The 16152-nt window shown below is 51.1% G+C and overlaps 1 protein-coding gene across 1 annotated transcript in view; it reads left to right on the forward strand.

Moving 5' to 3' along the window:
* Wnt3a (Wnt family member 3A) overlaps positions 1 to 8603 on the forward strand; it is a 41554-nt gene extending 32951 nt beyond the window's left edge. The window contains exons 3-4 of the mRNA XM_055594469.1: positions 1776 to 2041; positions 8124 to 8603. Of these exons, the coding sequence (XP_055450444.1) occupies positions 1776 to 2041; positions 8124 to 8603 (746 nt within the window). The remainder of the gene's footprint in view (positions 1 to 1775; positions 2042 to 8123) is intronic.
* Positions 8604 to 16152: the final 7549 nt, after the last annotated feature.

Consider the following 16152-nt stretch of genomic DNA (forward strand, 5'->3'; position numbering starts at 1 on the left):
AGGATTCAGGGTGGGTTTTCTGACCTCTAATAATCCAACCAAGAAAAACTCCTCCCAGAGTGTGGTGGCACATGCCTGGAATCCCAGCGTGAAGGAAGCATCGGTAGGCAGATCTCTGTGTGTGCTAGGCCAGCCTGGTCTATAAAAAGTGAGTTCCAAGACAGCCAGGATTACATAGAGAAACCCTGACTCAAAACAAAACACAAACCAAACACCTCCACAGGTATACTCAGCAGCTTCGGCTTTAGTTAGTTCCAGATATAGTCAATTTGACAACCAAGAATAGCTGTCCTAGCTGGCCCGGTGGCACACGCCTGTAATCCTGGCATTCTGGGAGGCAGAGCGAGGCAGATCTCTGTGAGTTCGAAGCCAGCCTAGTCTACAAAGTGAGTCTTGGACACCCAAGGCTACACAGTTTACGTGGCATTAGGGCTAAGAACCCAGGGCTCCACTCATGCTTGGCAAACACCCTGCCAACTGAGCTACAGTCTCAGCCCCTACTCACTTCTACCGACATAATTGTATGTATTTTCAAGGTACTATGCAATAGTTCAGTTTAGGATTATATTTTTAAAAAATGATCCAATCAGGATTCTTAGCCTGTCTGCTGAGAACATTCAAAATCCTTTCAAAGCTATTTTTATTAGTTTGTTTGTTTTTTGTTTTTCAAGACAGGGTTTCTTTGTGTAGCCTTGGCTGTCCTGGACTCACTTTGTAGACCAGGCCAGCCTTGAACTCACAGAGATCTGCCTGCTTCTGTCTCCCAAGTGCTGGGATTACAGGCATGAACCACCATGCCCCGGCTTAAAGCTCTTTTTAAAAATACGATCAAAATTTCACAATCCTTACACTACTGCTTAGTAGCACACCAAAACCTTTTCCTCCTCTTTAACTGAAATTTGGACCCACTGATCAACCTCTCTCCACCATCTCTCCAGCCCTGGCCTCTGCTCACTAACCCATTTCCTGCTATGAGACAAATGCTTTTAGAGTGCACACCTGAGCTAATGAGTCGAAGCCCTCGTCTTTCTGTGCCTGAGTTATTCCCTTAGTATAATGTCCTGTGGGCTCGTCAGACTTGCTGCAAGTGACAGGGTCTCATATGTATTTATGACTAAATAATATTTCATTGTGTACACTACAGAGCTCTCCTAACAAAAACCATACAGTGCTGGCTTCAAACAACACACGCAAGCCGATGGCTCAGAACAGCAATTCTAGAAAAAAATCCACATAGTTACACCCAATTGGTTTTCAGCAAAAGGTATGAAGAACACACATTTGAGAAAAAAATTAAAAAGTCTCTTTGATAAATGGTACTGGGAAATTGGATATTTTTATCCACACAGAGGAGAACGAATTGAGACTCCCTATTTCCTACACACAAAAAACCAACTCAGTGTTAGACCTGAAACTACTGGAAAAATCACAGGGCTTGGGCACAGTGGTGACGCCTTTAATCCCTGCACTCAGGAGGCAGAGGCAGGAGTATCTCTGAGTTTGAGGCCAGCCTGGTCTACACAGAGCATTCCAGGCCAGCCAGAGGTCTGTAGTGATTTCCTACCTCAACAACATACACACACAGGGAAAACACTTGGGACATTGGTAATTAGGGCCAGTGTTCTACACAAAAGATCCTCAGAGGCCCAGGGGTGAGGCATGGATCCTGTTTGTGCTGAGTTGTCCTTTCTGGGCCCTGCTTTTTGGATTGCTGCCTTTTGGACTGCAGCCCTCCTCACCTGGCTTCCATAACCCCCTATCTCCTTCCTCTGCAGCCACCCGAGAGTCGGCCTTTGTCCACGCCATTGCCTCTGCTGGAGTGGCCTTTGCAGTGACACGCTCCTGTGCTGAGGGCTCAGCTGCCATCTGTGGGTGCAGCAGCCGCCTCCAGGGCTCCCCGGGCGAGGGCTGGAAGTGGGGCGGCTGTAGTGAAGACATTGAATTTGGCGGGATGGTGTCTCGGGAGTTTGCTGATGCCAGGGAGAATCGGCCAGATGCCCGCTCTGCCATGAACCGTCACAACAACGAGGCTGGGCGCCAGGTATGTACACAGAACCCCAGGCTTGTAAATCGAGAGCTGCTTTTTCATTGGGGTCTCCAGTGGGGCAGGGCAGGGGTGGAGGAGGGCTGCCCTTCCGGACTGGGCTGCTCTGCTTACCTTCTACCAGGGGATGTTGCGACACTGCCCAGCTGTACCTCAGGTGTCCAGTGTGTTCCCAGAGGATGCCAAGCTCACCTGTGGACTTAGGGTACCTGGGAAGTAAACGAGTGGAGGCAGGCAGCTGCAGAGCTTGGAGTGTCTGAGGATTCTGATATTGAGACGGGGGTTGGGATGACAGAGCGTTGTTGAGGGTTCCTTCCCCTGGCCGGGGTATGCCTGCATTTCCGGGAGCTGACGCTGAGATTTCAGGAGAAGGTCTGAACTTTTCACACACAGACAAGGTTCCGCCGCAGCAGCCCAACCTCAAATATGCTTAGCGTCCTCACCCAGAGACCCTGTTTCCCTTCTCAGAGAACAGGTTGAATGTCCAGATAGGTAGTGCCCAGCGACATATCAGGTAAGAACTGAGTCATCAACTCGAGAGGGACCTCGCACCACCCAGGCATGTCCGTCACCTTTCCTAACTGTTGGCTCCTCTGCCCAGCTCCTGTAGCCAGGCATCTGCCTGTCCTTCGCTGTAGCAGACATGCGCAGACGTCAAGCGTCACAGTGAAACTTACATCCATACATAAGGAACTTCAGACATTCCACCTCTTTCTAAAGCCCAACACTGGCTCAAAGCTCCTCCTTATCCTTCAAAGCATAGGATGTTGTCCTCTGGAAAACCCAGCTCTCTCAGAATGAATGGAGGGGGTTCCTAGAACAGGGGCACTTAGATCACTTTACAGTGAGAGTGTTGAAGGTGATAATTGCCTCCCACCTGCAGGAATTTCCAGAAAGCAATGTGGAGGAGGGCGGAGTGGGGCAGGTCTTTAATCTGAAGCAGAGGCAAGTGGTTCTCTACGGTCAAGGCCAGCCTGCCCTACCTAGAGAGTTCCAGGACAGCCAGGGCTACATATAGAAACCCTGCTCCTCCCTCAACCTAGAACAAAACAAAACAGAATTTCCAGAAAGCACACAATAAAACAAACAACAAACAAGTGTTTAGCTAGGTGTGATGGTTCAGGCCAGCAATCCCAGCACTTGGGGGCTCGAGGAAGGAGGATTATGAGTTTGAGCCTGGGCTACATTGTGACTTTGAGGCTGGCTTGGGGTACATAGTGAGACCTTGTTTAAAAACAAAACAAAACAACAACAAAGAAAAACCCAAAACACCCAACTTTGTTTAAAAACAAACAGAATTTGTGTAGAGAAGTCACAAAAAATGTCAGTATCCCCAGAGAGATTAAATATTGTACCCATGACACTGGAACAGTGTTTTTTTTTTTTTTTTTAAAGAAGTGAGAAAGAAGAGCACTTAGGAATTAAAAATATTTGGCCTGCAAGATGGCACAGCAGATAAACACACTTGCCTCCAAGGCTGACAACTTGAGTTCAATTTCCACAATCCACAGAGTGGAAGAAGAAACCCCTCCTCCTGCTAGTGACATTCTCTGATGTCACATTGTGACACATGTATTTATATACACACAGAGTAAATGAATGAAAGGTGGTGGGGTTGTTTGCTCTTGCTTTCTCTATGTAGCGCTGGCTGTCTTGATATTCACTATGTAATCAGGCTGGTCTTGAACTCAGAGATCTGCCGGAGTCTGCTCTGGGGTGCTGGGATTTAAGGTATGTGCCACCATGTCTGCCCTTCAGTGTATGTATATATATATGCCAGGCGTGGTGGTGCACACCTATAATCCCAGCACTCAGGGAAGCATAGGCAGTCATATCTCTGTGAGTTTGGGGCCAGCCTGGTCTACAAAGTAAGTCTAGGACAGTCAGAGCTACACAGAGAAACTCTGTCTCAAAACAAAACAAAAATTGATAATGTGCCAGGTGGTGGTGGTGCACACCTTTAACCCCAGTGCTCAGAGGGCAGAGGCAGGCAGATATATGAGTTCAAGGCCAGCCTTGTCTACAGTAAGTTCTAGAACACCCAGGGCTACAAACCCTGTTTTAAACAAAACAAAACAAAACAACTTTTTGTTTGTTTTTTTCTGAGACAGGATTACTCTGTGTAGCCTTGGCTGTCCTCCTGGAACTCACTCTGTAGACCAGGCTGGCCTCAAAGTCAGCAATCCACCTCCCTTGCCTCCCAAATGCTGAGATTAAAGGCGTGTGCTACCACTCCCTGGCCAACAGAACAAATAATGTACAGATATAACAACAAGAACATTTCACCGAGAGTTTTGAAGGGTATATTCACAAGACAAGGGAGAAAATGAGAAGGAAGCTGGCAAGGACATAAGGCAGGACACTTCCCCTAGATCCCCAGACCTGGCTGCAAGGATGGGGAAAGAGGGATGGAGAGATGGCCCGGGGGTTAAGAGAAACAGCGTTTGGTTCTCAGCACCGACACAGGGTGGCTTATAACTGGCTGCAACTCCAGCTCAAGACACTTCCTACCCCCTTCTGCCACATGCACACACCTGGCCACACATTAATACACACACACACCATGTACATAAAAAAATTTTTAGTCTACAAAAAATGGGGAAAATGGCCTTCCCCAAGATACATTATGAAATTCAGAGCATATGCTAGAGAAACCCTCCAAGCTTCAAAGAATATTCAGTGTCCCTGCAAAGGACGGGGGCGTCAAAAGTCATCAGAAGCTTGAAGAAAATAGAGCGATACTTTGGGTATTCTGAGTGACAAAATGATTTTAAACCAAGAATTTCATTTCCAGTTACACAATGAAAGAGGATAGTATAGTGAAAAGATTTGCCCTCACACAGTAGCATTTTCCAAAGTTTACCAGATGGCAAAATGATGGCTTGAAGGTGAAAGGAGTAAATATTTTGTTTTGTTTTGTTTTGTTTTGTTTTAATATTTATATTACATTTTGTGTATATGTGTAAGTTGGGTAATGTATGTTCCATGTGTGTAGAAATTAGGGAACAACTTTCAGGGGTTTTTATTTAATTTTTTTTTTTCAGGACAGGGTTTCTCTGTATAGTCTTGCCTTTCCTGGAACTCAGTCTGTAGACGAGGCTGTCCTGGAACTCACAGAGATCCATCTAGCTCTGCCTTCCTGAGTGCTGGGATTAAGCGCATGTGCCACCACGGCCTACGGAACTTGGTTTTCTTATTTTACCATGTGGTTCTTGGGATGAAAATGGGTAACTAGCTTAGTGGCCAGACCTCCACCCACTGAGCTACCTCACCAGCCATTTTCATTTGTGTTTTGAGACAAGGTTATATGTATTCCAAGCTGGTTTGAATTTTCTAGGTAGCCATCTTTCAGCCCCCTTCCACCTCCCAAGTGCTGGGACTTGGGGCACCACTTTCAGTTCATGAGATGGGATCAAATCCAGGCCTTCATGCCCAGCATGCTGGGAGGCACCCCAGCAACTGAGCTTCATCCCTAGCCCTGACGGTGTTTAGAAATGAGAAAACCATGCCTGACCCATGACGGGTGTGCTGATCACATAGCAAAAAGTTGTGTGGGAAAGGCAGTGTCACCTTAGAGTACGGTTAGAGAGCAACAGAGAGACTTCCATTCAAAATGCAAGCAGCAGCAAGACAAATGCTGTGAGAGCCGCGCACTGCCCTGCATGGCCGGGGAGCATGCTACACCGGGGAGCACAGGCCGGGATCCCTGTTTTAACCAGCAGGCTCAGCAGCCATCGAGCTCTTTGACCAAGTAAAACAGAAACAAGAGAGACTGAAAAAGGAGAGTTGGAAAGAGTCTTGTCTCCAAAAGCCTAGCTGCTAAAGAGAGGGACGTGGGTGTTAGACAAGCTGGACAAGCCAGGCATAGGGCCATTCCCGTGGGCCACTTCGTAGAAGGGTGAAGAAGCAGCTCAGAGCTGGATGAGGTGCAGGCAGGTCTGAACCCAGAATGACTGAAGCCTTCAGCCTTGCAAACCACAGCCAGAGCTCCTCGGATAGTGATTAGCTTTTGGGTAGTTATATTGAAAGAATACCCAGAGCCGGGCGGTGGTGACACATGCCTTTAATTCCAGCACTCCGAGACAGAGGCAGGTGAGTCTCTTTGAGTTCAAGGCCAGCCTGGTCTACACAGAGTTCCAGGACATCTAGGACTACACAGAGAAACTCTGTGTTGAAAACAAAACAAAACCAATAAAAAATACACAGTTAAAATTCACTAGGAGTCTTTTGAAAGACAGAGTCTTACAGTGTTTGCTCAGACTCCCCCAGCGCTCAGTCCCCCAGGCTTAGCACCCCCGGTGCCACGGAGGTTGTGGTCATGTGCCATCAGGAGGGGCTGGTCTTGCTCTTTTATCATAACCCTCTCTTCTCCTTCCTTTCAGTTCCAGACTCGATACAGAATGAACAAAGGGAAACGATGGAGAGAGAGCCTCACAGACTCTTGGCTCCTGGGGTCTGACAAGTGAACTATTACCATAGGGAAGGTCACAGGGGCACATGGGGATGGCCCAGGTCTCAGACTCCTGGTAGTTTTACAGAGCAGTTGGGCAGCAGGCAAGGTCCTTGAGAAGGTACTTCCTAACCACCTAACAGCGTCCTGCCTCTGCTTAAAATGCTTAAACTGACCATACTTCCTAGGCGCATGAGAACTTACCCTATGTGACCGAAGCACACCCTGACCCCAACTGGGTGGGAAGAGCCCCATCCCCTGAAGAGCCACTTCAGCCAGGCCTGATGGTGTATATCTGCAATCCCAGCACCTGGAGGCACAGGCAGGAGAATTGCCACAAGTTTGAGGCTAGCCTGGGTTCTTGCTGAGTTCCAGACCATCCAGGGCTACATAGTGAGAACCTGTCTCAAAATGATGTTTTTATTTTTTTTCCTTTTGAACATTCGAAACCTCACACTCCTCATTTTGAAGCAGTTTTGTTTTGTTGCTGTTGTTGTTTGTTTGTCTACTGTGGCGGTCATTTTGTGCTATAGACTATCAACAGGTATAGATTCCTCCCTTCCAACGATGGGCATCCAGCATGAGAAGCTTAGTTATAGCCAGAGCTAAACAGTGGTAACCCCAAGGCCAGCTCAATATTTCAATAATGCAGTGGATGTTGAAATTATAAATGCAGCTGGGCACCCTGGGATTACACACCCGTAATCCCAGCACTCAGAAGGCAGGGGCAGGTGGATTCCTGTGAGTTCAAGTCCAGCCTGGTCTACAAAATGAGCCCAGGACAGCTAAGGCCAATCTTGAAAAAAAAAAACAAAAAGGAAGGGAGGGAGGGAGGGAGGGAGGGAGGGAGGAGAAATTGTAATCATAAATTCAGTGTCTCCAGTGTTCTTCATGTTTTTCTTACACTGAGGCTGAAGGACTCCGGGCAGGTTCCACAGGGGGAGCGCTTCTAGGAATTTAAGAGGAGAGACACCAGGAACTGGCTAGAGCAGGTGTTTGTGGGCTGGGTGGGGAGGCTGGAGGTCCAGAGCAGAGGAATGGGGAGTGGTCCCTGGGGTAGGGAAGGCTTGGAATCTGAGGACAATGGACAGGGCCACTAGAAAGTTCTGGTGATTGTAGGCCCCTTGTCCCTACTCCTTTCCCTAGAGAAAGGGAGGCAGGTTTCCCTACTTCTTGAAGCACCTCTGTTTCTTCCCTTGAAGAAGGGGCAAGGTCTCCATTGTCCCCAGGGAAAGCTGCTGTTCATCCTGGCCCTGGGAGTATAGGGCCCCAGTGTGTTATCCCTGCTCTGAACTTGTCTTCACACCCTGGCATCTGCTCTGGACAGCCCCCCACGTCTTCCCCAAACTGTCCACCTGAAGCTCCCTGCTTCCTTTACCCTACCCTACACACTCCTGGAAAGAGAATTAGCTGCGCCTACGCGGAGAAAGACGCTCCCAGGCCCCTGAGGCCTTGGATCTGGCAGGGAAAGCCCAGGTTCCACAGGGAAGGTAGTGGCTCTGCGTGCCCACAGAGAGCAGTCTCGCGGACGCTTTCCGGAACAGATGGGCTGCAAGCGAAGAGCAGGCCGCCTGCTTGAGCCGCACCAGGGACGGGTAGAGACGCGGGCTTGTGTGCTTGCCTCCGCAGGCGATCGCCAGTCACATGCACCTCAAGTGTAAGTGCCACGGACTCTCCGGCAGCTGCGAAGTGAAGACCTGCTGGTGGTCGCAGCCGGACTTCCGCACCATCGGGGACTTCCTCAAGGACAAATACGACAGCGCCTCGGAGATGGTGGTGGAGAAACACCGGGAGTCTCGTGGCTGGGTGGAGACCCTGAGGCCACGTTACACGTACTTCAAGGTGCCAACAGAGCGCGACCTGGTCTACTACGAGGCCTCACCCAACTTCTGCGAGCCGAACCCGGAGACCGGCTCCTTCGGGACGCGTGACCGCACGTGCAACGTGAGCTCGCACGGCATAGACGGCTGCGACCTGCTGTGCTGCGGGCGCGGCCACAACGCGCGCACCGAGCGAAGGCGGGAGAAGTGTCACTGTGTTTTCCACTGGTGCTGCTACGTCAGCTGCCAGGAGTGCACACGCGTCTATGACGTGCACACCTGCAAGTAGGAGATTTCCTACTCCTTGGAGCAGGGTTCACGCCTAGGGGCAGGGTTCCTACCTGGGAGTGGGCGTTCCTACTTGGAGGGGTCTCCTGCCTGGGACCCGGTTCTTACTTGAGGGCGGGGCTCCCACCTGTGAGGGTCTCCTACCTAGGGACTCGGTTTCTGGCTTCGGCTGGGGTTCCTACTTGGGGTCTGGGTTCATTTTTAGGGAGAAGCTCCTTCCTGGGATACGGGATTTCTACCTGAGGGTGGGGCTCCATCTGGGGATGGAATTCCAATTTGGGACGGGGGTCCTACCTCATATGGGTTGGGCTCTTCTCTTGACCCAACGGGGCGACGGGGCTCAGACCAGGACAGGTGAGCAAATTCCCTCAACTAGATGGGTTTGTGGATGGGTGGAAGGGGAGGAATTGGGGTCCCTCCTCCCAGAGGCGCTGCTCTAGATAGATAGGAGGCTGATTCAGAGTGGGCCCTACCGGGCTTGGGGGTGCAGAGGGGGCGGGACTTTACTCTGAATGAGTGGAACTTCTGGGCCTGAGGAAAAGGAGACCCTGCTACCGACCGACCGCTGGGGTGAGGCAAGGCTTCTCTGAAGACTCAGGAGAGCAGGGCTCCTGGTTGAAGCCTAGGCTCTGAGCAGGCAATTCAGCTCCCATCTGGCTTTTTCCCAGTACCCATGTAAGGTTCCGCCTGCCAGCGTCATATGTGCATAGCAGGTTCTCCTGGCAGAATAGCCATGGAGAACTCAGGGGTGAGCCCAGGTCCCACCCGCATTCCTGGGGACCTCTTTCTAAGCCCTGCCCCCCTTCTGCCTGGCCTTTTCCACCCACCTTGAGTAGAGAGGGTTCTTAACGGGTGGGGGCTGCTAAGAAGGGTCTTGGGGGCGTGGCGCCTTCCCACCAGAGCTTGCCTCTGCCCTGACACCCAACACTCAGCTCTCCCAGGAAACCCAGCTCCTCAGCTCAGTGATGCTCAGGCTCCAAAGGTGCTTACAGATGTTGGCTTCACTTTAGGTTGTTTGAACTTCAGGGACATCAGGGCACGGTCAAGCTACAGGGTGTCTCCTGGTGCCCCCATGTTCAGGACCGATCTGATCCCCGGGACATGACATTGAGACAATGGTAACCAGATCTCTTGGCCACCAGCCTGTCCCCAAGCTTCTCCAGTGTCTCTCTGGCCTGGAAGTGAGATGCTGCAATCCATCTGCCACAAGAGCTTCCTGATCGCTGCCACTGTGAATTGTCCCCACCTCCAGGCAGGGGAGGAGATGTGGCCACATAGGAGTGTGCCCCAAGAGCACTGAAGAGAGGCTGCGCACCCACGGTGACTGTCTTCTGCCTGGAACTTTGTGTTTGGGGTTGTAATTTTATTTTCAATGCTGCTATATCCACCATCCACTGGATTTAGACAAACGTGATTTTTTTCTTTTTTCTTTTTTTTCTTTTCTTTCTATGAAAGAAATTATTTTAGTTTATAGTATGTTTGTTTCAAATAATGGGGAAAGTAAAAATAAGAGAGAGAGAAAATCAAGTTTGTGGTTTGTACTAGATTTCTTTTTTATTAACATGTATTAGTTGCAAATATTGATGGGGTCTGGTATGGAATTCTGCGCTGATCCCCTGAGGGTGATTCACATTTCCCCTGTCCCTATCACTTGTGGGTCCGCACAGAGTTGGGGATCTGAAGATGCCAACTCAGACTCTGGGGGTCTCAGAACCAAGTAGAGACTGTCAACAAGCCTCTAAGAAGGGCTGTGGGGTCAGAATTCCAAGAAGAGATCATAGAAATAGCTAAGTCAGGAAAAGAGCCATTCAACTGTAGCAAAATCTGGAGCAGGGTAGATCTGAGAGTTCGAATAGAAGGGTGCAGATGGGGTTTTAAGTTTGAATGAGTATGGGAACTGGGGAGCCATGTAGTAATTAGGGTACTTTGGTGGTTCCAGTGAACAGATAAGGGTCACAGGAGAAGAGGCTTAAGCAAGACCCCTCACGCACTGGTGATGCAGAGGAAATGTTTTGCAAATCACCTCCCAGTGAATCCAAATTCACATAGGGGATCCCCCAGGAATACCATATTTAGGCTATGTCAGCCCTTGGGATTCAAGGGCAGTTGCCTGAGACCAGGAATGTCTCAGGTTTCCATGCAAGGGAAGCTCTGGGTGGGGGTGGTTTTTGCTCAGGAGCTGCCATCCTCCCACTTGTCTTCACAAGGGTCCAGGCCCTTAGCCAAGTAATCATCCTGTCGGCAGTAAACCAGCTGATTGGGAGTGGGTATCAGGGGTACCATGGAAGAAAGGGGGGAGGCCTCTCTGAAAGCCATACTTCTCTCAAGGTCACAACTCTCCTTTTTCTGTTCCCCCTATGTCTATCTCTACACTAACCCCACCTCTGGGTCCTGTCTTGATGTCCAGACAACAGGGCAATGAATGTCCTGAAGAAGCTGAGAGCAGCAAGCCTAGTCCTACTTCTCAAAAGCCCAAGTTGAAGTTAGGCAGGATGGCACATGCCTTTAATCCTAGCACTTGAGAGGCAGTGGCAGGTAGATCTATGAATTCAAGGCCAGCCTGGTCTACAGAGTGGGTTCTAGGACCACCAGGGCTACAGAGAAACCCTGTTCCCCCCCACAAAAAAAAAAAAAAAGAAAAAAAAAAGGCCCAAGTTGAGCATAGGCATTGTCCCTGTGTCTCCTTATACCCCTACATCTATTACTGCCAACCCCACCCCAACTGAAGTGATTTGAGAGCCAGCTAGAAGATGGCCACAAGCTGGGCAGTGGTGGCATACACCTTTAATCCCACACTAGCGAGGCAGAGGCAGGTGGATCTCTGTGAATTCAAGGGCAGCCTGTCCAGGACAGCCAGGGCTGTTACACAGAGAAACCTTGTCTTGGGGAAGAGGAAGAAGAAGAGGAAGAGGAGGAGGAAGGCTACAAGAGGAAGTCTAGTGTTCCATAGCTGTATCGATTCACCGTGAACCTTGGAACTAGGAAACCCATGCTGGCCCCCAGAGGACCAAGGGAAAGAGCTGAAATATAAGCACTGTAGGCTTAAGGGAAGGAGGGTTAGGACAACCAGGTAGATCAAGCGTCCTCCCTACCCTCCCAGAGGACAGAAGAGGGACCTGGGGAGAGAGGCAGTGAGGTAAGGGAAACAATTGACTCAACACTGTAGCTGCATCTGTGTGGTTGGTCTATACCGGCAGCTAAAAGCCAAGGCTGCTGTCCATATGCTGCACGAACTTGTCCACAGCCTGGGAGCAGAACACTACGTCACTCTGGCTGAAACTACAGTCTGAATGTCATTTGTCAGAGCAGCCTGCCACTGGTTTTGTGGCAGGGCCACTTAAGGAGGTCCTTAAACCTTTAAAGCAGTCACAAGCAGGCCAAAGACCCTACTAGACTCCTCTGTGGGGAGCCCAGGTCTTGGGGCATAAAAATGAGAGAGGACATGTTTCCCACTGCGTGGTCCACCTAACCTGCTGACCAGGCCCTGTGCTGTTCTGTGCACTCACCCCTTTCAGGGCACAGATTCAGCCTGTAGGCTTGCTGGTCCATGGTCTGAGCCAGAGCAGCCTCAGTCCACTGCACTGAGTACACAGCCCCTCCTCGGTCACATTGTTACACCTAAACACCAAGGTGCCCAGGGTTCCAGTAGAGTACAAAAAGAACAGCCGGCCCAGCCTGAAGGTGTAGACCTATGATCCCAGCTGTCACAGAAGCTAAAGCAGGAGGGTCACAAACTCAGGGCTGCCCAGGATACAGAACAAGATCAAGATCAGCTAAAGTAATGTAGCAAGACCCTGTCACCAAATGAAAAGCACCTCACTTTAAGAGTACTTTGCTAACAGGTGTGAGTTCCTTTGCTAACAGTTCACAGGACTGAAAAAAGAAAAACAACGCAGACTATTAGGGATGTTGACAGTTGAGTGGCCTTGGGAAAGGGCTACTGGGCTGGAGCTCTCTGGCCTCTGGACAGCCGGCTAGGTCTGTTCAGGGCTTGTGGTGGAACAGGCCCAGGTCTCAGACTCTGGGTGTCCCTTCTTTAGCCTTCTGATTCCCCAGATCTTGGCAGGCAGGCAGGCACTCCAGCGACATTTATGCCTATACATAGCTCCCTCTCCTCAGCCCTCAGGGCTTGCTGTACCCCTGCTGGTGCATTCCAGGCAGGCCACCCACTCTCGGGACTGCAGGTGTACAACAGGCCCTGACCTACTATTGGCAGGGCTACCTAGGAATTCCCAGTAAGGGCAAGGGTCAGTGGGGGCCAGCCAGCTGCAGGTGAACACTCTATAAAGAGGATGCCATGTTCAGGGCCAGCCAGGGCAGAATGACAGGCGCCCATTCACCCCTCAGGGGAGTGAGTCACCAGTGGGCAAGGGGGCAGGTTCAGGAAGAGTCCACTTAGCCCGCTGGGCCATCTTGGGTGCTAACAATAATAAAGCCATCAGTCCCCAGGGCAGTGATGAGAGCCCTCAGTTAAGCCTGTTCGACGGATGAGTAGCTCCTCTGAGCTGGCACCCTGGACAGGAGCCACCCTAATTGGTACCTGCTGCCCTAGTGCCCAGATGAAAGGGACAGACTCGACTGGGAGGCGGCAGGGCAGTGGCACAACCAACAGGTCATGGGGACCTGAGAACTCAGAGTTCAATGGGTATTGGGGATCCAGGTTGTCTCAAGACCATAGCAGGGTCCAGATGCCACATAGCTTTTGGGGATGCAGAGCCCATATGTACAGGGAGAAGATAGACCACTGTAGAAGGTTACAGAACCCATATACCTCTGAATAAGGCTGGAGGCTCGAAGCACCTAGGCCTAGAGAGAAAGCAACATTGGCCCAAGGGCACGCTCAGGTGGCCTCAGGTGGGCTCTGGTATCTAGGTTCTGTGCTGCAGTCCCCACAGGCCCAGTATGAGAGATCGCCATGGAGAAGAAGGTCTTGGAGACACATTAGGCTCTGGTCCTCATAGCGATGGTGTAAGAAGAAAGCAAATTCCACAGAGAGAAGGTCCATGAGTACAGAGCATCCATGTCCCTTGGGGACACAAGACAGACTCCTGATAATGGCCTGGCCATGGGGAGCTAGGAGATGAAGCCCTGAACTCATTGCCTAGCAAGAACAAGCTCCACTCCTCTCTGGGCCTCAGTTTCCCTTCTTGCAGGAGGAAGTGAGATGAGTTGCAACCCCCAGTCCTAGGGGTGGGAAGTCCTAGGCCCCACTCAGATCCAAGCTTGCAGCTGTGGGCCTCAGAAGCTGCCCCTCTGGTGAGTTTACAGCCCCTCCCGCTGCCCTGGAGAAGGAGGAAATGAGCTGGGGGCCTGTTCACAGGTAGTTGAGACAGCCCCCGAATAACCATATAAAAGGGCCGGAGGCTGGGGGCCCCACCCAGCCAGGACAAGCTTGGCTATCCCCTTGCAAATCTCACACTCAGTAGCTTTGAAGTACTGGAAAGGGTGTGGCCAACCCCCACCTTGTGGCCCCACTGACCCTCCCTCTTTCTGTCACCCCCTCCCCTGGATGCCCACTTTCTGGGTCCTGGGGCTCAGTTTCCTCTCTTCAGAGACAGACTGGAGGCTGTCACCATGGCCTGGCCTCCAAGAAAACCTACTCTTTCCAACAGCTGGGGTGCAGCCAGCTGTGGTTCCCACACCTGGCTTGGGACTCAGAAAATGGAGCTGAAGACTAGCTTTCCATGAATATTTGGTGATGGTGTTGGCAAATGTACGGCAAGAAGCCAAGACCCCAATCTAAGCAGTCTTGGCCACACCGGTCTGGCATACCCTCCTCCAGGGAACACCTGGGGACAAACAAGGAGGAAATTCTGGGAAGTCCCTAGGACTTTCCTGAAAGCTGACCACCCACTGTTCGGTACCCCAGCCTTAGGAAGGAAATGAGCCCTAGGTCCTGTGAGATCTGGCTTGTTGCACAGACAATACCAACACTGGTTTGCAAATGGGTCCCAGCTAACCTGCTGCTACTGAAGCTCTGCTGCTGTGTAGCTGAGGTGATGGATCCTTATAGATGGGCCAACTGAGTCCCAGCAAGCCTGGCCCAGCCATAAGAATCTACCCAGAAGGAACTTTGGAACATAGTACTGCCCTGGAGTCCAGCTAGTGGCCTGGCACAGATTTTTCTCTCTCTTGCTCTATGCCACAGCATGCCATAGGCCCCGGGTCCCACCTTACCCCACCAGTTGCTCACCTTTTCTCACAGCCTAGTCCCTTCAGGGGTTTCCTATTTCCCTTTCAGAAACTCTCTCCAGAGAGTACCCAATAACAACACATACTGAGATTATAGGCTTTTATGAACATCATCTTCCTTTCTAAGGGCCTCTGATTTCCAGAGCCAGAGTAGAAACCAGGTATAGCTACTTCCTGCCCCTGCAGCCCTGAGGGTCAGCAATGCCATCCTACTGTAGCCCAGTATTAAAGAGAGGTATGGGTCCTCCATATGAGTCTCTCATTAGAGTTGAACTGAACTATACTCTTGGTGTTACTCTGGGGCCATGTGGGAAGGCTTCCAGGAGGAGGCCAGCAAGGTGCTGTTTCTGCCCTCTGATGTTCTTTAATTCTGAGATGTGGTACAGATGCCAAGACAAGGAGTAGTGGCCAGGACAGTAAGGAAACCCTGGAAAGGGCCCCAACTCCCTCCAGGAGCCTGGGCGATGCCTCCCATTCCTGCCCTGCCCTGCTCTGCCTGGTCAGGCAGCTGGGACAGAGCTGCAAGCTGTCAGAAGGTGCTAATTGTTGTTTAGCTCTAAGCCGGCTCCTTGCTCTGGTCTTTTTTCCACCCTCTCTCTCTTTTTTATTTGAGCGTCTAGAACTCACGGTAAATAGTCATTTGGCTCTCAGAGCCCTGCAAATTGGTGTTTATGGTGTGAAGATGAGGAGGACCCAGGGATAGTCCACCCAAGCACAGGCCAGTTAGGAGGGAGGACAGAGTGAAGGAGGCCTAGGTCCAGCAGGGACTGGGTACCCTCTATGCCCCATCCAGGTCCAGCTCTACTGGCTCATCCAGGAGAGTTTTCAGGAAGAGGCTCCTCCTTAATCCCTAGCAGTGGAGAGACTGGAAAGTGCAGGAACTGGAGCAGAACCCATTATTTAGCATGTAGGAGGCACTAAAGGATACAAGGAGAGGGATGGAGGGAGGGATGAAGGAAGAGAGGGAGAGTAGGAGGGAGGGAGACAGAAAAATCCATGCACATAGGCCCTTCTTACCCAGTGGCCTCACAGATCTGAGACAGGAATGTAAGGCTTCTGTATGATACTTGTGGGGTGCAGGGTGTGGAAAGCAGGTGCCAGAGGAATTCCAAGCCTGAGCAGATGGCTGGGAGGGCTTCTTGGGAGAAGGGGACTTCCCCAGTTGTTCGCCTCTCACCGTGGAGAGAAGGCAGGCCTGTGCAGAGCCCTCAGGCTCCTTGGCAGCGGTGGTTCAGTGGGCTCCCTTCACCCCAAGCTCCTCAGCTCCCTCTGCTGCAGAAAGCCCAGGATGCTCCTACAGCTTCACTCTGTCTCTTCTCCGCTCCTGGCACAGACTTGAGACACTCTGCCACCCCACA

Source organism: Psammomys obesus, unplaced genomic scaffold (genome assembly GCF_907164565.1).
Source record: "Psammomys obesus unplaced genomic scaffold, mPsaObe1.curated_primary_1811, whole genome shotgun sequence".
NCBI lineage: Eukaryota > Metazoa > Chordata > Mammalia > Rodentia > Muridae > Psammomys > Psammomys obesus.